The 20146-nt window shown below is 39.1% G+C and overlaps 3 protein-coding genes across 9 annotated transcripts in view; 1 reads left to right on the top strand and 2 right to left on the bottom strand.

Moving 5' to 3' along the window:
• Nucleotides 1-375: 375 nt before the first annotated feature.
• Nucleotides 376-3441, bottom strand: PPP1R11 (protein phosphatase 1 regulatory inhibitor subunit 11). Of its 2 annotated transcripts, none has more exons than XM_051996099.1 (3): nucleotides 3189-3441; nucleotides 2333-2441; nucleotides 376-1698 (listed from the first exon to the last, which is right to left on the bottom strand). In XM_051996099.1, the coding sequence occupies exons 1-3, from the start codon at nucleotides 3270-3272 to the stop codon at nucleotides 1496-1498; spliced, it is 396 nt and encodes a 131-aa protein (XP_051852059.1). In that variant the 5' UTR covers nucleotides 3273-3441; the 3' UTR covers nucleotides 376-1495. The 2 variants fall into 2 exon arrangements, with proteins under 2 accessions (XP_051852059.1, XP_051852060.1); XM_051996100.1 differs by having other exon boundaries at nucleotides 3204-3431.
• Nucleotides 3442-6652: 3211 nt separating this feature from the next.
• On the bottom strand, nucleotides 6653-9942 carry POLR1H (RNA polymerase I subunit H). 3 transcript variants are annotated; one of them, XM_051996102.1, is made up of 6 exons: nucleotides 9834-9942; nucleotides 9514-9658; nucleotides 9197-9300; nucleotides 8328-8437; nucleotides 7853-7915; nucleotides 6653-7332 (listed from the first exon to the last, which is right to left on the bottom strand). In XM_051996102.1, the coding sequence occupies exons 2-5, from the start codon at nucleotides 9647-9649 to the stop codon at nucleotides 7891-7893; spliced, it is 375 nt and encodes a 124-aa protein (XP_051852062.1). In that variant the 5' UTR covers nucleotides 9650-9658; nucleotides 9834-9942; the 3' UTR covers nucleotides 6653-7332; nucleotides 7853-7890. The 3 variants fall into 3 exon arrangements, with proteins under 3 accessions (XP_051852062.1, XP_051852063.1, XP_051852061.1); XM_051996103.1 differs by having other exon boundaries at nucleotides 6653-7348; nucleotides 9794-9907; XM_051996101.1 differs by having other exon boundaries at nucleotides 9794-9907.
• Nucleotides 9943-17612: 7670 nt separating this feature from the next.
• LOC127561014 (putative uncharacterized protein ZNRD1-AS1) overlaps nucleotides 17613-20146 on the top strand; it is a 48944-nt gene continuing 46410 nt past the window's right edge. The window contains exons 1-4 of one of the 4 annotated variants that reach the window (XM_051996087.1): nucleotides 17613-17686; nucleotides 17759-17955; nucleotides 18405-18480; nucleotides 19035-19831. In XM_051996087.1, coding sequence (XP_051852047.1) covers nucleotides 17777-17955; nucleotides 18405-18480; nucleotides 19035-19811 — 1032 coding nt within the window. In that variant the 5' untranslated portion in view covers nucleotides 17613-17686; nucleotides 17759-17776 and the 3' untranslated portion in view covers nucleotides 19812-19831. Of the gene's footprint in view, nucleotides 17956-18404; nucleotides 18481-18892; nucleotides 19832-20146 lie in introns of those variants that run through there. The other 3 variants (XM_051996089.1, XM_051996086.1, XM_051996088.1) reach the window with 3 other exon arrangements.

The following is a 20146-nucleotide window of genomic DNA, read 5'->3' as shown; positions in this document are numbered from 1 at the left end:
TAGAGAAACTGCCTTCTCAGCAATTCCCTAAGACCTTTGAGAAATCTTTTCCATTCCCCTTTCTAGAAAATAAGTATAAAAGGAAAGGTTCTTCCTAACTTTTTCTGGACCCCTTTCCTGATGATTAATTTCTACCTTGCAGCAAACTGTAAAATCTACCATCCAAGTATATCTGTTCTTATCCATTTTGGGGAAAAGCTCTTTACTGAGAGAGCTGCCCTTTTCTCTGAGATCTGGCTTGATGCTATGCAAACCCTCCCTACATTTTTCCCACCTCCCATTCAGGATAGGAAGAATGGTACTACCTCTCCCCACTTTGGGGGTCTCCACACAGCCCACTAAATACTCCCTTTAATTGGCCCCATATTTAACACATTCTGTGACATTGGGTTATTTATTTTGAGAGCCTATGGCAATAAATGAAATCTCAGTGAAGAGGTGGAGTTGGTTGACCTTTGTAGATAAATGGAGAATGTAGGAGACAGTGGATGATTCATTCCCAGGAATTTTGTGGAGGGGCCTATTAAGTTGGTGGTGCTCTTCTAGGCTTATTTGGGAACAGAATAAGGAATTGGAAGGAATACCAACCTCTTAGATCCCTCTTCATTCCTTCCTAGGTTCCCCTCAAAGTCATATTAGATCCAACCTCTGCAATGGGAAAACCAGAAAACTGAGGGAAATCAAACTCAGACAACAAAAATTTCAGCTTTCTTTGCCAAAAGTCTTAGAAAGGATAGGGAAATCCTTCTCCCTTCAATCCCTTCTGAGAACATTTTTGGAAAGGAATAGTTAAGGGATAGGGAGTGGGAATTCTCTGCTGTCAGCCTCTTTGGAAGGAGCAGCCATTTTCCAGCCTACTGATGAGATTTAAGGATATAACCTGAATCTCTTTCCAGCTGATAAAGAATTAGGATTGTATAATACTTTGGAGTAGGTGCTTTAAACCAAGATTAGAGTACAGCTTGGCAGCAGGGCAACTGGCCACTAATGGGGGAGTGGACACTTGGGTCTTGAATGGGATAGAGGCCTGGCAGTGAAAGCTGGGGTTATAATGAAGTCCACCTTCTAGTGTGCTAGATTCAGAGAACAGGGGATTGTGGGTTGGGAAGATTTGAATTCCAGGGAAGGGAATTTGGCAGTGAGAACAGAGGGCTGGATAAGAATGGGGCTGGAGACTAGGATAAAAGATGCCTGGGTCCCCGAATACAGGGATGAAGAAAGAGGAATGAGAGTGAGGGAGCTAGATGCCTGGGTCCCTCAAGGGTGGAATGAGCCTAGAAGCCTGGGTTCTGTTATAGCAGCAAAGTCAGGACTCCGGGATTTTTACCAACCTTCTTCTCCCCGTACCCTTCAGCAGGTAGAGGAGAAGCAAGGTGAGGTGAGGGGATAGGAAAGGGGGGGATAGGAGGGATCAAACCATGGGTTTAATCCCTAAGTAGTAACACAGACACATTCAGGTCCAGATAAATGGAGGGGCAACGGAGAAGAATGAAGCTCAGTGCTGCATGGGCCCAGGTGGGGGTTGGGAGGGGTTAGGGAGGTGGGAAAGAGTAGTTGGGGGTGGGACAGTGGTAGCACGACGCTGTCCCTTTTGGTGGCCCCGAACACAGTGAGTGTGACCACAGCCTTCATCATCTTCATCATCACTCTCTGTAGAGCTCTCACCAAAAGCCCGAGGCTTTTCATAGATACAGCAACCTAGAAAAAAAGTAGGGAAAAGAAGGAATTCAGCTCTTCAACTCAAACTCTTCTCTTATTCCATTCTTCCCCTTATATCAAGTGGAATGTTTCCTTTTATTGTGTAATTAACCCCATATTTAACATATTTTGTGATCTTGGATTATTTATGAGCGCCTGTGGCAATAAATGAAATTTTGATGAAAAGGTAGAATTGGTTGACCTTTGCAGATGGATGGGGGAACATGGGAGGTAGCAGACAATGAACTCTCAGGAACTGAATGGAGGGGATTTCACTTCTACTAGGAATCTCTTTTCTCCCTGCAGGATAAAATTCTTTGAGGTTCTCATTTCTCTCCTAAAATTCAGGCCTAAAAACTCCTATCACCGGGCTCTCTCTCAAAGCATCTGACTCTCTTCTACCACCCAACCTCCCAAAGTGGAAATACCATATTCAGATTCTCTCTCCTTCATTTCCTCTAAGGACCTATGCATTCACTGTGCTTTAACACCACTGAACCAACTCATAAGAATCTGGAACATATATAAGACTGGGGTTGGGGGGGAGAAGCAATGTCTAGAATTTGGATAGTTTTACTGCTTTGGGGGCAGGCTGAAAGTATTGTAAAGAATCTGTAGGGAGGTGGCTACTCACATTTTGATGAACGGCGTCCTAAATGCTCGTTGTCCACAGTATCACTTGACCATTCCACCTTCTTATCTGGCTTCCGTTTCCGAAGTTTAATAGTTAGGCTACGGTTTTCCTAGAGAAATGTGGGGGAGGATAGAGAGGAAGAGGTTGAGGTGAAATGATGAAGTTCCTACCAGAAACATTATAATATATGTATTAGATAGTCAGGAAACAAGAGTACACAAGTACTCTCAGGGGCTCTTAGTCTAATAGGAAAATTACTTCTTGGTTGGGGGGGAGGGGGAATAATCTCTGGATCTTGGAGGTGTATAAAAAAACAAATTACTACCCTCCATATGTTCCCTACTCTTCGTGCTAATCATCATCATCAATTTAAAAATAATTTTTCCTGTCTCCAATGGCATTTTAAGTTTCCTACGGAATCCTGCTTGATTCCTCATGGCTTACCTCTCCATCTCTCTACCTTTACATTTCCAATTAATGAATGGAAGCCGAGTGAGGGAGGGGATACTCTTAAGCTAGGTCTTGACTATCCTTGACCTCTTGCCTGGCATTCCCTATCCCCAATCATGTCTCGCGGCATTCTTTTCCATTTACCTCCTAAATCCATCATATATCTTCCAGATCTCTCAAGACCCTGCGCCAAACACCTCATCTACTGATTCTGACACCCTATCCAATATTTCTCTGGCTCCCCACCGCTGTTGACTCCTTTCCTAGGCCACCCAATCTCCAGCACTGCCTTTCTCCATCCTTGCCCGGCCCCATCCGGCATCCTTTTCCTCTCCCCTCTCTTCCCGCACCCTTTTCCTCCCTCTCCTCTGTCATTCTCTCCCAGTCTACGCTATCCTCTCCACACCCCTGTCCTCCTCACGGGTTCGGTTGTCACGGTAACCGATGTCTCGGTGACAGTCTCGCTCAGTCCAGCCGTGGTCTCGGCCATGGCGGAGGCTGAGAGTGGGAGAGTGATGGCGGGGGAGGCGTTATCTTCTCTTCCCTGGCTCTCCGTGACTATATGCCTCCGGTGTCGGGGGAAGTGGGAGTCAGGGTCGAGTTGTTTCTCCTTTTTGGCCTCGACTTCCCCGCCCCCTGAGGACAAGCAACCCACCCCCACTTCCGGCACCTGGCTTCCGGGTATGACGTTCCTCCGCATCAGATTTGTCCCACTGCCAATCGCAAGCGATTAAAGGCGCAGGCGCTCCAGAACTATTTCCGTCGTAATCGGAGAGTCAAAGTTACTTGACTGAGAGCCTATGAACGCTTGGGGGCACCCTTTGGACGTAGGAGGCAACGCAACTAGCAACTGTGAGGGCTAGATGCCCAAGCCCAACAAGAGTGGCTCTGCACACGAACTAGCTGCTCTCCAGTCTAAATCACTAACTACACTTGGGGTATGGCGAAATCTTAGGTACTCCCATCAAAACAAACATCCTTTCCTCTTCCAATGCAGGAATTGAGGCTGGAGGAAATTGGTGTGTGTGTCAAGAATCAGAAACTTGGGTGCTTGTCTAGGTTCTAACAACTACCTGCCGGTGAGAATTGGGATGCACTACAAGAGATGCTGTTTCATTTGTCCTACTTTCCTTCCTTCCTAAATCATGTAGTTTGTTGAAATGCCTAAAGAACTGAAAAAAATACCAACGATTACAATGATCATTTTTTTTTTAATATTGTGTACTCCATATCTCAGTATTTCCTTCTCACCCCCAGCAACAAATGCTGGAGAAAAAACCAATTTCCTAGTAACTTTTTTGATAAGCTTTTCTCATGGTCTTATTCGGGCAACACTTTTCACTTTTCAGTCTCGAGTTATTTACTTCTTTGGTCCTACTTTCCTGTTGCTTCGAGCAACAAAAGATGTCACACTACAGATATTAATCTTAACTGAGTGAGTTCTCATTGCTGAATTGAAAATGTTTTCTTTCCCAAGATTCCTCCCTCTCACTCTCCCCTCCCCCCCATCATCTTCCCTACCTGGTTTCTTTCATTCTTTCCTTAAGATACTTAACCCATTCTTCTCCTTTCCCCTCTCCACAAAGTAACTGTTTTACTGATAAAACCTGTCATTCATTGACTCACTTTTTCCTCCAAGTTCTTCACCTCATCTCATTACCATTCTGGTTTTTCCTTGTACCTTTCTATACTCTTACTAGTGTAATGGATTACTCCATTTACTGGAGTAATACTAGAGTATCAGAGGAAGAAATGGTCCTCCTCATTAAGACCATCTTCAATCTGGGTCCTTGATGTCTCATCTTTGTGTTTTTCCCATTATTTGACCTATTTCTAAATCCTAACCTATGTATTGGCTCCATACTTGCTCTCAATTATATATACAGATGTCCCAAAAGATATAATAGCTTAAAACTGCATTAGGACTTTGGGGACCCACTTTATATATTCCTCATTTTACTACAAAGCTCCCAGAAAGAAAAAGCTATCTACATCTTCTCCACTTTCTATACTTGATCTATTTAATCTTTTAAAATCCGGCTTCTGAATCCAACAATCAACTTAAATTGCTTGTCTCTAGCTGTTTCTTATAATCTTTAAATTCAGTGACTTTAGTCATCTTTTTAAGTATGACACTATTGACACCTTTTAACTGAGTACACCTCCTTCTCATTCTCCTTTGATTTTCCTGACATGTTTCCATCCTTTTGTGTGGAAGGATATAAAGCTCTTTCAAGCCATCTTCTGTCTTGGTATTAACTTCTGGATTTTATGTATCACAAATTTAATTCTAAAATGCCTAAAACAGAATTTCTTCTTTCCCCTCTTCTCACCTTTCCTATTTTTGTGATATTTGGTCGCATCCTGCTGTCGTTTTTTGTTGAATCACCATTAGTGAAGCTCCCCTCTCCTGTCCTTTATTTTTTGTAATCCCTAGCTTCCTTTGAGGTTCCATTCATCTAAATCTACCTAATCCCACCCCAACCTCTTTGCTGACTTCTGATCTCTAATCTCAGATGCCTTTCAGAAATCTGAAACTAGGTTATGTCCAAAACAAAACTCATTATCTTTCTCCTTAAAACAGGGGTGGGAAAATTTTTTCTCCCAAGGACCTTTTGGATATTTGTAACATTCATAGGCCATACAAAATTATCAACTTAACAGAACTCAAGCAGTGGGAGGTTGTACCTAATTTCCAACTGATCACCTGCAGTTGCCTTGGCAAATGATTTTGTGCTTCCATATCCAATCTGTTGCCAAACCTTGTCAGTTTCATCATTGTAACATTTTCCAAATATGCCTTTGTCTCTTCTCTGACACTGTCACTCCTAAAGTCATCACCTCATTGGACTAACTTATTAGTGGGTCTGCCTTTCTCTGTATTCCAAGCCTTTCCTAAAGTGTTATGTCCAACTATGTTACTCCTATCTCAATAAACTCTTATTTGGTTTTAAAGCCCTTTATAACCTAATCTCTTCCTATCTTTTCAGTCTTCTTACAAGCTTATTCTTTGATCTCCTAATACTGGTCTCCTTGCTGTTCCATGAATAAGATACTTCATTTCTTGGATCCAGGAATTCTGACTCCAAAATTCCTAAAATGGTCTTCTGTATACCTGGTTATTTTTTAAGTCATAACTAAAATCTCTTCTTCCTGTAGGAAGTTTTTAACAATCCCTCTTAATTCTAGTGGCCTTCCTCCCCACTTCCCCTCCCCCCCCTTTTTTTTTCTATTTATCCTAAATATAGCTTGTTGGTATGTATTTATTGCTTTTTTTTTCATTTGAAGATCAGCTTTGAGGAAAGGCATTGTTTTTTTTTTTGCCTCTTAGTACCTTTAATGCTTAGAAGAGTCTGGCACACAGTAGATATTTAGTAAATGTTTGATAGTACATAACACCTAAACCTTGTTAATACTCTTCCCTCCCATCCTCACATTACTTTCTATTTATCTGTATAATCCTTCACATATAATAGAATGTAAACTCCCACAGAAGGCAGGGACTAATTGGGTCATTTTTTGGTCTTTGTATCTCCATCATCTTATGTGCCAAATGTCTGGCACATAAGTAGATACTTAATGATACCCATGTGAACTGAAATGATAGTACTGCAATACCAGTTGACCAAATATCCCAAAGACGTGTTTTTTGTTGCCTTCATATATACATATATATTTTTTTTTGCTGAGGCAATTGGGGTTAAGTGACTTGCCAACGTCACACAGCTAGGAAGTGTTTAAGTGTCTGAGACCAGATTTGAACTCAGGTTTTCCTGACTTCAGGGCTGGTACTCCATCCACTACGCCACTTAACTGCCCCCCCATATATCTTCTTTATTTACTTTTCCAAGGAGAGTAAATGCACTGTACTTTTAGTTTGTCTTCTGGTTTAATTTAAAATGAACGTAAAGGTTTATACAATTCTTTTAGTTGGATGTTTATTTGTTGGTCATTAGACAAAAATCTCTATTTGAGTTCCTCTCTTTTCCATCACTCTACCACTCTGACAATGTAAAAAGAAGCCACTATTACATTGAGTCATTTCATATTTTTCTGTTTTATGACTTATGGCAGCTATCACTAAAAAGTCTGTGTTTTTGAAATTAAGCTAGTCCTTGGGAAGCAGATGTGTTTCTGGGATGGTATCTGAAGCCTTTCTAGCTAAGCAGAACCTGTCAGAACTTTCAAGAATCCAAGATTACCTCATATAATAATAATAACATAATAGGACTTTGTGAAGAGAATGCCAATTGTTTAAGTTATGAGATACCCTTAGACAACTGATAAAGTTTGTCATTTGTACATTTCTGGGAACCTTAAAAATGGATAATAAAACAAATCTATAATTGCAAAACAGGAAGAACTGGACTGCTTCTGGGAAACTGCATAGTTCTTTTAATAATTTCCCAAGCTTTTCTCAGAAACAAAGGCCCACTCTCTTAACTTCTTCAGTGATATACTTAGAATCTCTGAGGCTGAAACCGAAGACACATTCCAAACCCTTGGAGAACTCAGGTCACTTCTATATCATGTGCCATCAAAGCAGGCCTCTGTGGAAGAAAAATGCTGAAACACATTACAAATGAGAAACTACATGGATAAGTTAGTTATAAAATATGAAATCAAAGAGTATGACCAGAGTGAAATAAATTAGTTATAACACAGGGAGACAATCAATGAACAAATAGCCTGTGTGCTCTACCAGTATCCACGTAATAACAAGAGCTTGTAAGGGTCCCATGAAAGGATTAATGAAAGTAAGCAAAAAAGAATCCCATGGGCTAGGCAAGGATGGGTTGCATTCTGTATCACTGGAAGAATACTCAAACTGAAACTCTACCATCCTTGCACTGTCTTGCTCTTCTTTCTCTTCCCCCCTTCCTGGGATCTTGACCACAAAAATTTGAATTGAAAACACACTAGATTTACAGAATTACACAGATTTAATCACACACAGACACACAGAGACAGCCCCCCTCCCCCCCTCCAAGGGAGAGTGGTATCACAATAGTAGACAAGGATTTAGGATGTGAGATAAGTCTAGATCCTCAGCATTAATTAGGGACCTACCTTTCAAACAGAAGGGACTGAATCCAAGAGAGTAGAGATCAAGAGTCTTCTTTCTCTTGAAACCTAAAGAGAATGGCTTGTCAGATTAAATACAAAGTACTTCCTTGCATGCCAGTCAGATATTGTTCCCATATAATTTGTTTTCTCAGAAAAGACTCTTCAATTTGGGCAAAGTAGAGGGGAGAATGAATGTGATTATTTATAATCAGTTTTCTTATTTAAAAGTGTCATGAGGACACTGTGAAGTAAGTATTAAAAGGAGGATTCTAAACCTCAGACAAATTTAATGTTTTTTCCATGGTTACAAAGTTAGTTAAATATCAGGATCAAAATTTCACAATTTTATGAATCCTAGGCCAAGGACACAATACACTATGAGGCACTGAGAGCTTTAACTGGATCCAGATGTGAGATTCATGTCATAACACTTTGGGTAAAGAGGAGTTAGAGAAGGAAAGAAGAAACCCTTGCTTACCTGCAGTTAGTACAGGTATAAAAGACAGTCTGTCCTTCATCAGCTGAGCGCATCTGCCTGGTGTGATATGCCATTCCCTCATGACCACAATTGGAACAACGCCTATCAATCTGAGAAACTAGTAGTTTAGAAGCATAGCTTTCTACTCAAAAATGTTCAGTGATCCCTTAATACCTATGTAATTTAATACTAACTTTTTAGTCAGACTTTTAAGGTTTTCCTACCACAGTTGATCTCTAATTACCTTATCTTAACTATTCCCTTGCTTGGGCTCTACAACCAGACAAGATGGACTACTAATTAGCTGTTTCTTGATCTCATTTTGTTCTCTTTTACTTCCATGCCATGCCTAACTGTAGGCTATTGCCCACTTCAAAAAATGTGTTCCTACCACATTTTCCTACCTGTTAAAATCTTTCTCTTCTTTAAGGCCCAATTATTAAGGTTAAGCAGAAAGTACAATGAATTTAGATATGAGATAAAATCCCAACTTGCCCAGTTCCATAGCTCTTTGTTCCTAGGCAAGTCACAGGCCATAATTTTATCTGTTTTAAATGAACTCAGCCTAGCTAATTTCTTAAGGTTCCTTTTACCTCTGGCAACCTAAGATTTACAACTCTCCTCTATGAAACCTTCCCTTATCCTTCAGTTTAGCTATTAATCTCTACCTTCTCAAAATTTCTGGCTCCATTTTAACATGAATTAGACTTAGTCTTTACTAATCCACTTTGTCTCAGAGTATACACAGTGCAAGTCTCTATTATATTTAATGATATGATGCAGTATGTAGAAAAAATGTTTATTGAGCTTGCTGGGCTCCATCTATTCCCCGTGGATCCATATATCTAACATAAAAGGCCTCAACTCACCACTGGCCCCTGGAACTCGGGCCCCTCTTCCTCTGGCACTATTAAAGCTGTTGTTCCCAATTTATGGAACACGATCGAGGTCTCCACCACCTTCCCTTCGAACTCTGTAAAGGAAACAGGGTGGGAGGGGGGAAGAGAAGACTGCTCCTTACTTACCCCAAGGTGGGATCTCTCACCGCCCTTGTCCCTAGGAGCCCCATCCCTTGTTAATGTTAACTTCAGGAGTTGTCCCTAGATACCGGATACTCTCAACCTCAGGGACATCCCTATAATCTTCCTACATGGAGAACGCGTGCTCTTTTCCAGAGAGCTCTTACCCCGCACGTCTATGGAGAAACCGCATCTGGCGCAAGTCACTGTGTCCAAAGTTCCTGGGAGAGGCAGAACTGAGCCACATTCGGTGCAGAAATCCGAGTCCGAAAGGAAACTGGAAGAGGCTGGAGAGGGATCCATGGCGAAGATCTGAGAGAAAGAGAGCTAAAATGTGGGCATTCTCTCCTGCCCGCTGAACTCCGGGAAACCCTGCCGCCTCCTTTTGCTTGTGCCCCTGCCCCTCAACGCCCTCCCGTCTCCTCCCAGGGGCAGAGCATTTATTACTCTGTGTCCTAGGATTCCGGTTCCAGGAACAAACACGCACCGGCAGCCTCGGATGGAAGAACCAGCACAACACGTTAACTCCAGCAAACGCGCCTCTCTCGGGGGAGAGAGTTTGTTTCGCGAGAGATTATAACGTCACAGAGAAAACACGTGAACTCCATCACCTTGACGCGTCGCGAAATTTTAGCGTCACCAGCAGCCCAGTTACATCAAACGTACCGGTTAAAGCTCTATTCCTACAGCTATTTTCTAGGCCTTTAAATCCCCCCTTCACCCTTTCTTGTCCCAGGTTCCCTATCCCCCAGCCGAATTCCCTTCAGCCGAGTGACTTTAAGGACCATAACCTTCCCCCCCTCCCCCATGCCTTTGTCCCAGTGCATATTCCATATTGGCGCCATAGCTGAGCACAAAGTGCTTATGTAGTTTTATTTTTGCCCCTCCTCCCTTCCTAGGCTGAGGAGTGGGTGATGGTGTCAGAACCATTTAGAGAGGGGGAAAGTATCCGCAGAAGATGGGCAATAGTTTTAACTGAGAAGCACAAGACAGACACAGAGAAAAGACAGAAATGAAAAGAGATCAAAAGGGATGAGGACTAAGAAACGTCTTTAGATTTGATAATAAATTGGTCTCTACGAATCGATCCGTTTTGGTTGAGTAACAAGAGAGATTGAGAACCTAGAAGATTCCAGATCGGTGGTGCTCCCCAGAAAGAGAAAGTTTGAAAGAGATGGAACTTGCTTGTCTTGAACTTGTTTTTTCCTCACTGAGAAAATGTAGATGGAAGGGGTGAACATATAGGGGGCAGTCTGGGTAAATTTAGGAAGCAATGCCTCAACTGGTTGGGCTAGGTAGAATGTAATTCACTATCTTCCCAAACCTTTGTTGATCACTTTAACTAGTCATTCCTTGGTCTCCCAGGAGGCTCCCTGACAATCTCAGATTACTCACTCTGCTAAGAGTAGCAGGAGATCAGAACCTAGTTATTAGAACTCTGATGAGTTCTAATCTATCAGAACTCATCTCTTCTCCCATCTCAAACCCTTCATTTTCTTTTTGTTTTTTTAAACATGGTAGAAATATATGTTAAATCCAATATATGCATACATTATTTATACAATTATCTTGCTGCATAAGAAAAATCAAACTGGAAAAAAGAAAAAAAAATGCAAGCAAATAACAAAAAGAGTGAAAATGCTATGTTGTGAACCATACAATTCCCACAATCCTCTCTTCATCACAAGATCACTGGAACTGGTCTCAATCATCTCATTGTTGAAGAGAGCCATGTCCATCAGAATTAATCATCGTATAATCTTGCTGTTGCCATGTACAATGATCTCCTAGTTCTGCTCATTTCACTCAGCATCAGTTTATGTAAGTCTCTCCAGGCCTCTCTGAAATCATCCTGCTGATCTTTTCTTACAGAACAACAATATTCCATAACATTCATATGCTATAATTTATTTAGCCATTCTCCAGCTGATGGGCATCCACTCAGTTTTGAGTTACTTTTTGTAGAAAAAGGGCTGCCACAAACATTTTTGTACATGTGGGTCCCCTTTCTCTCCTTCAAGATCTCTTTGGGGATATAAGCCCAGTAGAAAAATTTTTGTATTAAAGGGTAACCACAGTTTGATAACTCTTCAGGCATAGTTCCAAATTACTCTCCAGAATGGTTGGATTATTTCACAATTCCACCAATAATGTATTAGTGTTCCAGTTTTCCCACACCCTCCCTCAAACAGTTGTCATTATCTTTTCCTGTCATCTTAGCCAATCTGAGAGGTGTGTAGTATATCAGAATTGTCTTAATTTGCATTTCTCAGATCAATAATGAGTTAGAGCACTTTTTCATGTGACTAGAAAGGATTTCAATTTCTTCATCTGAAAATTGCCCATTCATATCCTTTGATCATTTATCAGTTGGAGAATGGCTTAAATTCTTATAAATTTGAGTCAATTTTCTATATATTTTAGAAATGTGGCCTTTATCAGAATCCTTGAATATAAAAATGTTTTCCCAGTTTATTGTTTCCCTTTTGATCTTGCCTGCATTAGTTTTGTTAAACCTTGATTTTCATAGAGAAAATAACAGAAACAAGGAAGGAGGATTTCTATGGGAAAATATGGTACTCCTTTTCATTAGAAATTGGGAAGGAGAGGTGATTTAGGTATACAAGAGTAGCATTACCCTTTGTGTGTGTGTCTTTGTATATGTATGTGCGTGTGCGTGTGTGTGTGTGTGTGTGTGTGTCTAAAATTTTTATTAATAATTTTTTGATCCAGTGGTAAATAGGACTGAGCATGTGGTCCACACAAGTCAACGACAGAGAAATATTTACAGTAACATTCTTTGTAAGAGTAAAAGTATTGTAAATAAAAGTGATGTGCATCAGTTATAGAAGGCCAAATAAATTCATATATATTAATACAATGAAATAGTAAAGTACTAAGAAATGAGAAACATACCAATTCCTGAGAAACATGGGAAGATTTTTTTTTCAAACTGTTCCAAAGAAAAGAAAGTGAAGAAAAGAGAACAAATATGATGACTGCAATAAAGTTAAACACTAGAGGTTTTCAGACCACTGTCAGGACTTATTTTGGACCAAAAATAAAATTTATCTCTTCTAAATTGGGAGAATGTTAGACAATTTGTACACAACAAAAAATACATTGGCCATGTGATGAATATGTTGGTTGGTTTTTCTTAAGAGTTCTTTTGTTATATATATTTATTTATTTTAACACACATTGCTTTTTGAATAATGTTGGGAGAGAAAAGCAGAGCAAAAGGGAAAAACTCTGGAAGAGATTAATAAAAGAGAAAAAAGAAGTGAACATAGCAAGTGCAGATTTATATTCAGTCTCCTTAGTTCTTTTTCTAGATGCAGATAGTATTTTCTGTCCAAAGTCTATTGGGATTGTGTTGGAATCTTTACAAACTGCTAACTCATTAGAGTTGATAGATTATTGATCTGCTCTTATAAGAAGATATGTTGGGCCAGAACCTGAAACAAGGTATTAAGCAGAACTAATTGATACAATGCTTGTGTTTGCACCTTTACTCATTGGAGTTCACATGTTTGGGAAATTTCAGGGTTTAGTATGAGATATCTGAATTCACACCTCCCTTGAAGCTCTTAGGGCCAGAGAGCACTATGGGAGAAAACTCATAATCCCATTCTCTCAGAAGAGTCATATATAATTCAGTGAAGAGTGATTCATTCCAGAATATTTTCCACTTGGCTGGCTGGTGGCAGAAGAAGAGTTTTCAGAGGAAGAAGCTACGAGTAGAGAGTTGAGCAGGAGATGGAGATTGAGAAGGCTCTCTCAGAGGCACAACCAGATTCATCTTCATCTCACAGCACTGTAGTGGCTGGGCTCCTGCACTTCCCCCACTGAGACCAAGCTGGTCTGAAAGACTCGCCAGAAAGCTAGCCGAGCCCCAAGTGAAGGAGACAAGAGAGTCATTCCATCTTTGTGCTGGCTGGAGGCTGAAGAAAGTAGAGGCAGAGGCTGAAGGACAAAACCTTTGGATTTGGAGACATTCGGAGGGAGCTCTTGGAACCAAGCAGAGAGAAAGGCCTCAACTAACTAGGCTACTTTGGAAGGAGGAAATAAACATTTATATTTTTACCAACTGGCTGCATTTTGGGGTAATTATTGATCTGAACTGATACTAAGGCTCCCTCAAGAAAACCTCCCTGAAAAACCTGCTCTCTCTCCCAGAGAGAATCATATTATATTATTTTAAAGAAGAAAAAGATCACCGCATCTTGGCGCCCAACATGCGGCTGACAGACCCCTCCCCCCCCACCTCAGTGGATTTCAGTGGAAAAGCCTCTGATCCTGATCCAGTGAAAAGACTCCTCAACCCAGAAATTAGGGTGAGTATAACAAAGAAATTTTGTTAAAAAAGTTAAAGTAGAATTTCAGCTAAGATGGGACAGATATTTAGAAAACAGCCTGTTTCTGTTCAAGGAAAATGTTTAGAGAGCATTGTCAAAGTTATGGAAAGCCAAGGTTTAATAATAATTTTACAGCAGATCACTGAACTTTTACAAACTGTAAGGCACATATGTCCTTGTTTCTCTCTGGAAAAGGAATTAGATTTAAACGAATGGCAATTAGTAGGAGAGGATCTTTGTCGATTCTATAGTAAAAATGGACTTAACTCAATTTCCAAAGACATACTTAATACATACAATTTAATACAATTGGCTATAAGAAGTTCTTTAAGTGTTAGAATGAAGAAAAAGAAAATGCAGGAGGAAGAGGTGCCAACTTTACAAGGTGAAAAGGAGGACGGAATCAGATGAGAATGGAGTTAATTACAATTCTGAGTGTGATACTTGGCAGCAGGATGAATTAGATCATTCCACATCTCATGACCCTCCCCCCTCAATTAACTCTTCATGGGTAGAGGAAGAAGGGGGAGGAAGAGAGGGAGAAACACAATCAGCTTCTCCTGTAAAGCAGAATATGACAAGATTAGAAGAGGCATTAATTAAAGCAAAAAATAAAGGAGAAGATATATCTGATTTTATAAATGCATATCCTGTGATTGAAGAGCTCGACTCCTCAAGTCAAAAAGGGAGAAGATACACTCCTTTTAATTTGGAAAAAATTAAAGATTTGAAAAAGGGTTGCACTCTTTATGGGGCTACATCCTCTTATGTGAAGATGTTACTACATAATTTGTCTTATGAAATCTTAACCCCGAATGACTGGAAATCCATAGCTAAGATATGTCTAGAACTGGGACAAAATTTATTGTGGCTTTCAGAGTTTCATAAATTATGTAGGATTCAAGCCCAATGCAATAGGCAAACAGGAGCTCTATTGTACAAGTTGCTTTTGACCAACTAGCTGGTGAAGGTCAGTATGCAGAGAGTTCAGAACAGATTTATTATCCCATAATAGTGTATGAGCAAATTTCTAAAGCTGCAATAAAAGCTTGGAATTCTCTCCCTAGACAGAAAGATGGAAATAATGCTTTTACAAAAATAGAGCAAGGTCCCAATGAACCTTTTGCAGATTTTGTAGGATGTTTGCAAACAGCTGTAATAAGAACCATTGGAGACAATGCAGCAACAGAAATAATGACTAGACATTTGGCTAAGGAAAATGCCAATGAGGTTTGCAAGAGAATTATATGGGGGCTAGACAAAAATGCTCCTTTAGAGGAGATCATAAGATGCTGTGCGACAGTGGGCACAAATGCTTATTATGCCCAAACTATGATGAACATGGAAAGACAAGGTCCTTCTTGGCAAAGGAATTCTAGAGAAACTCGTCGATATTTTCAGTGTAGAAAAGTTGGACATCTAAGAGTCCAATGTAGAAATGGAGATAGAGTGAGAAGACAGGATGAGAGAAAACCCAAAACCCCATGTCCAAAATGTAATCGAGGCTTTCACTGGGCCTCTAAATGTATATTGACCCAGAGGAATGAGAGGCAGGGCCCAGCTCCAAAGTATCAATCAAAGGACAGGTGGGGCATGATAGCAGCTGAGGTTACCCCCAGAGAGAACTATTCTACTTATTTTAAAAGAAGAAGATCACAACAGGATTGCTTTGAATCACTGAGCCATTGAGAAGAACTAAGTCTTTCATAGTTGGATCATCACACATTCTTGCTGTTATTGTGTACAATGTATTCTTGGTTTTGCTTGTTTTGTTCAACATCAGTTCATGTAAATCTTTCCAGGCCTTTCTAAAATCATTTGTTCATTTTTTATAGAACAATAATATTCCATTAACTTATTTAGCCATTCCCCAATCGATGGGCATCTACTCATTTTCCAGTTCTTGGGTAGCATTATTATTATTTTTTTGCCTGAGGCAATTGGGGTTAAGTGATTTGTCCAAGGTCACACAGCTAGAAAATGTTGTATCTGAGGTCACATTTGAACTCAGGTCCTCTTGACTTCTAGGCTGGTGCTCTATCCATTGCACCACCTAACTGCTCTATGGATAGCATTACTCTTGAAAGTTTCTGTGGTTAACTAAGGATTTAATGAACAGTAGCTACGATGTTCTAACTTGGGTTATGTGCAGTATTAGTGGAACTCAGTCTGGCTTTACCAAATCATTTGATCCATCAACAAGCATTTATTAAATACATTTGTTTTTGTAAGTGTAAATTTTGTTGTTTAGTCATTTTTCAGTAGTATCCAACTTTTCATGGAATCTCACAGATATTGTAATAATTCCCTACTTCCTAAGTTAACTACAAGGACCTTCAAGATTGATGCTGCCCATGTAAATGTAATAATAATTACCTAATGATTATATAAGGAATGACTTAGATGGTGCAGTAGATACTGAGGTACTGGGCTTGAAGTCAGGAAGACTCAACTTCCTGAGTTCAAATCTGGTCTTAAAGACACTTACTAGCTCTGTGACCCTGAACAAGTCACTTAATTGTTTGCTTCATTTTTCTTATCTGTTAAATGAGCTGGAGAAGGAAATGGCAAACCATTTATTTATCTTTGCCAAGAAAATCCCAAATGAGGTCACAAAGAGACATGACTGAAAAAATGATCAAACAACTACAATGCTTATATAACATGTAAGCAGTTTTTAAATATGTCAGATATATGCTAAGCATAGGGGTACAAAGAACATACAAAAAATTGGCTGTGATCTCAAGGAGCTTACATTCTAATGAGAAAGACAATATGTACATTTAGAAATGGTAGTATTTAAGGGGAAGGTACTAGCAACTGTGAAGGGAGCAAGAAAGGCCTCCTGCAGAAGGTGGCACTAAGACTTTCAGCCAGGGATTTTAAGAGACATTAAAATGAGGAAGGTCATGGAGGGCAGGCATTACAAAGTTGAGCAGATGGGAGATAAAACTTAAATATGTGAGGAATGACAAATAGGCTGATTTGTAGAGGAGAGTAATGTGTAAGAAACGTGGCAGATCTAACTCATGCTGGAATGAAATGAAGCAGTCATAGATCATTAAAATATCAGTTAACAAGATCTTTACTTAGCCATATCATAGAACAAATATTCAACAAGAATATTTTGGCATTTTAGCTTCTATAGATCAAATATCCCTTCATCTCTGTGTGAAAATTTGTCTGTTCACCAGAGCAGAATGTGGTGATTCTACAGTCCCAAGTTTTAGGACACTCACCAAATCTGAAGGGCCCTCATTTTACATAAGTGGATAACTGGGAAACCAAATTATTATAACACATATAGCAGAAGCTACTGCAAGGGAAGCACAGCTTGAATGTCTCCAGCCTCCATCAAGTTTTTGGGACCATCTTTATTCTCTTTCAAGGAATAACTAAGAATCCATATTGTCAGAGAGAAAGAACTCTTATAGGTAATGATTGTATCATATCTGGAAAGCTAGGTAGAGGCCAGGTTATGAAAGACTTTAAAGGCCAAACAGCTTATATTTGATGCTAAAGGTCATGGGAAACTATTGGTGTTCATTGAATTGGGGAAGGGGCAGGATGGGTGACATTGTCAAACTTATATTTTAGAAAAATCACTTTGTCAAGGATGGATTAGAATAGGGACAGACTTGAAGCATATAGTCTAATTAAAAGACTGTATATTGTAATAGAACAGGTAATCACTTGAATTAGGGTTGTGGCTCTGTTAGTAGAGGAAATGTCTAGTAGAAATATCAGTTTTGGCATATTTAAATTATTTAAATATTAAACATGCACTCACATAACCCCAGACTAAGCTGGTGATGACACAGAGCAATGTTTGTGACCTTCTCTTGTTGCCATTCAACCTGCTCTATAAATAAACCTATGTTAACAGGAATTTCTCATCCTATGAGATGTCAGCAGATAATTCAGAGTATTATGGACTAGAGTACTGGAGAAATGAATGAAAGCAGGATTAGGAAATTGAGAGGTTGGTAATTAAAACTTTAGAAAATAGATTGGTACCAAGAAGAATTGGAGTACAAAGATGTTGTATTTGCAGATTGAGGCTCAGAGGGTAATGGCCAAGAAGCTTCAGAAAGAGCAAGAACTGAACTATCCAGAGACTATAATTGCACCAGAAAAGAAAGAAAGATCTAAGAGTGTTAGATCTAGTGTGGAAATAAGGACTAATGGACTACCAAAATCTAGCAACATACTGCCAGACTCAGAATGGGTAAAACTTAGTCCTCAAGAGAAGTAAGCACAATTTTGGATTGTTGTTCCATTTCAGAAGTAATCAGAGGTGGGGAAAGGGGGATGGTGGTGGTAAAATTTTTACTTATTCTCCATCTCAGAAAAGGCAGTATTTCTACATTGGAAAAAAATCATGTTTTCTCTTTTTCTCTATGTGTGTATCTATGTGTGTGTTTTTATGTATATACACATACATATATATATATATATATATATACACACACACATATGTATTATCTCTTTACATATAATATCTATTATGTATGTACATATATATAATTAGTATTAGTGGGTAGGGGAAAAAACCCTTGCTTGAAAAATACTCTTAATTACAATTATAAGTATTTGATTTCTTGGTTTTAAATGTGCTCAAACTTTGTGATAGAATTTATTATCTGAGTTATAGAAACAGTTTCCTAAGTTTTAATACTATTGTCTTCTTCACCATTTAGATTATCCTGGGCAAAAAGTACCCAAGACCCTCGTATTGCCATAGGTCATCAATCCCCACTAGAAAAAAAAATTGTGGTAAGTTAACTAGCATAGCACTATGTAATAAGAGAGATATGGTATTTTTAATCAGCAAATTTATGTGCTAGCAACATTTCCCAACTCATCTTGCAGATTGCAAAACAAAAATTTATATTTACATAGCACTCAAATATTTGCAGAGTGCTTTATAAATATTATCTCATTTGATCCTCATCATCCTTCCTCTGGGAGGTAGGCTATGTCATCCTCATTTTATAGATGAAGGCAGAAATTAAAGTCACTTGTCCAGAATCACAGTCAGTGCTAGTTAAGTGAATTTTGACATGGAATTTGAATTGAGGTCAAAATATTGGGTTGAAATTTTTAAAAAATAGCCTCAGCTATTTAATTTGGCAGTGAAAGCAGACCAAACCTAACTGCTATTTTTTTTTTTTTTTACCAAATGTAGAGAAAGCCAGCCCCCAGTGTCTTTTCTTTGAACCAGCCTTTACTGTTTTGCTTGTGTATAACAGTATAGAAAAATGTAAAAAACAAAACAAAACAAAAAACAAACAAAAAACCATCAAAAAATTCCCACTTCATTTTGACAGAGTTTAGGTGGTTTACATACTCCAGCAGCAAGAAATCTGTTAGTTCAAAGATATAAAGAGGAACATGAAACACTTTCTAAAGAAAAGGCTATGTCTTTTGATTACCGACTTGCTAAAGCAGAGAATTACTACTATACAAGAATAATGGAAATGATGGAAGAACAGAATGAATTTAAGAAGCCCCAAATAGAGCCAGTAAAAATACCAAAAAGCCAGAAAAGCTCAAAAATTAAAGAATGGGACTATTTAGTACCAAAGAGAGAGTTAAAACATATAAAGAGTCATATACTCAGAACAGAACAGGCCAGATATAGTAAAGATATAAAATATAAATCATTGCCCCAAAGTTCAAGCAAAACACATTTTCCCCTAATTCTATTTTCTGAAAATAAAAAGAATGACATCAAGAAGACCCCATCCATGAGAAAGCATATAAGAGAGTCGGACCAGAAGCAGCAAATGAAAGAACATCTAGAACGAATGAATAGAGGTAGAGAATTTAGTGAGGAAAGGATCAAGGAAAGACTTTCTATAAGAATCCCAAGTCATCCTCCTCCATTTCAAAAGCAGATGAAGAAGAAGAGCCGTAAAACATTTGAATGGAGTATTGCTTATCCACTTCTCCAGCCTCAAGATACAAGTCCAATTAAAGTGGATGTCCTTATGGAAGAATCATCAGAGAAAAAGGATGTGGGAAAAATTAAACAAATTAGTAGACCATTTTTGACTATTCCTTCACTTTTGAGGAGTCACTTAGAAAAAATGAAGCATTATTAAAATTTTATTATTTTTGTGAACACAGGTTATCTCTTTCATAGATGAATCTGACATAAACTGAGATCTCTGGGGGGCCCAGAAACTATCCTTTTCAGGGAGTTCCCAGACCCTGGGAAAAGCCTGCAAACTCCCAGTTAAGTGGTTTCATTCAGTTGGAGATCTCTGTCTGATAGTCCTCTACTGATTAGCCCAGACAGCTCCCAGCCCCAGGCCAAGATTTATTCCATATAGTCATGATTTTGTTAATTCATCTCTAACAAATTCTTAATCAAGAGTTTTGACTGCTAAGAAAGCTTCTTTCTTAGTGAAAAATAAAAATCTCCATACAGATTTCG

This window comes from Antechinus flavipes, chromosome 4 (assembly GCF_016432865.1).
Source record: "Antechinus flavipes isolate AdamAnt ecotype Samford, QLD, Australia chromosome 4, AdamAnt_v2, whole genome shotgun sequence".
Classification (NCBI taxonomy): Eukaryota; Metazoa; Chordata; class Mammalia; order Dasyuromorphia; family Dasyuridae; genus Antechinus; species Antechinus flavipes.
The sequence above is the reverse complement of the archived record's forward strand: the minus strand, read 5'-3'. Positions and strand labels throughout refer to the sequence as shown.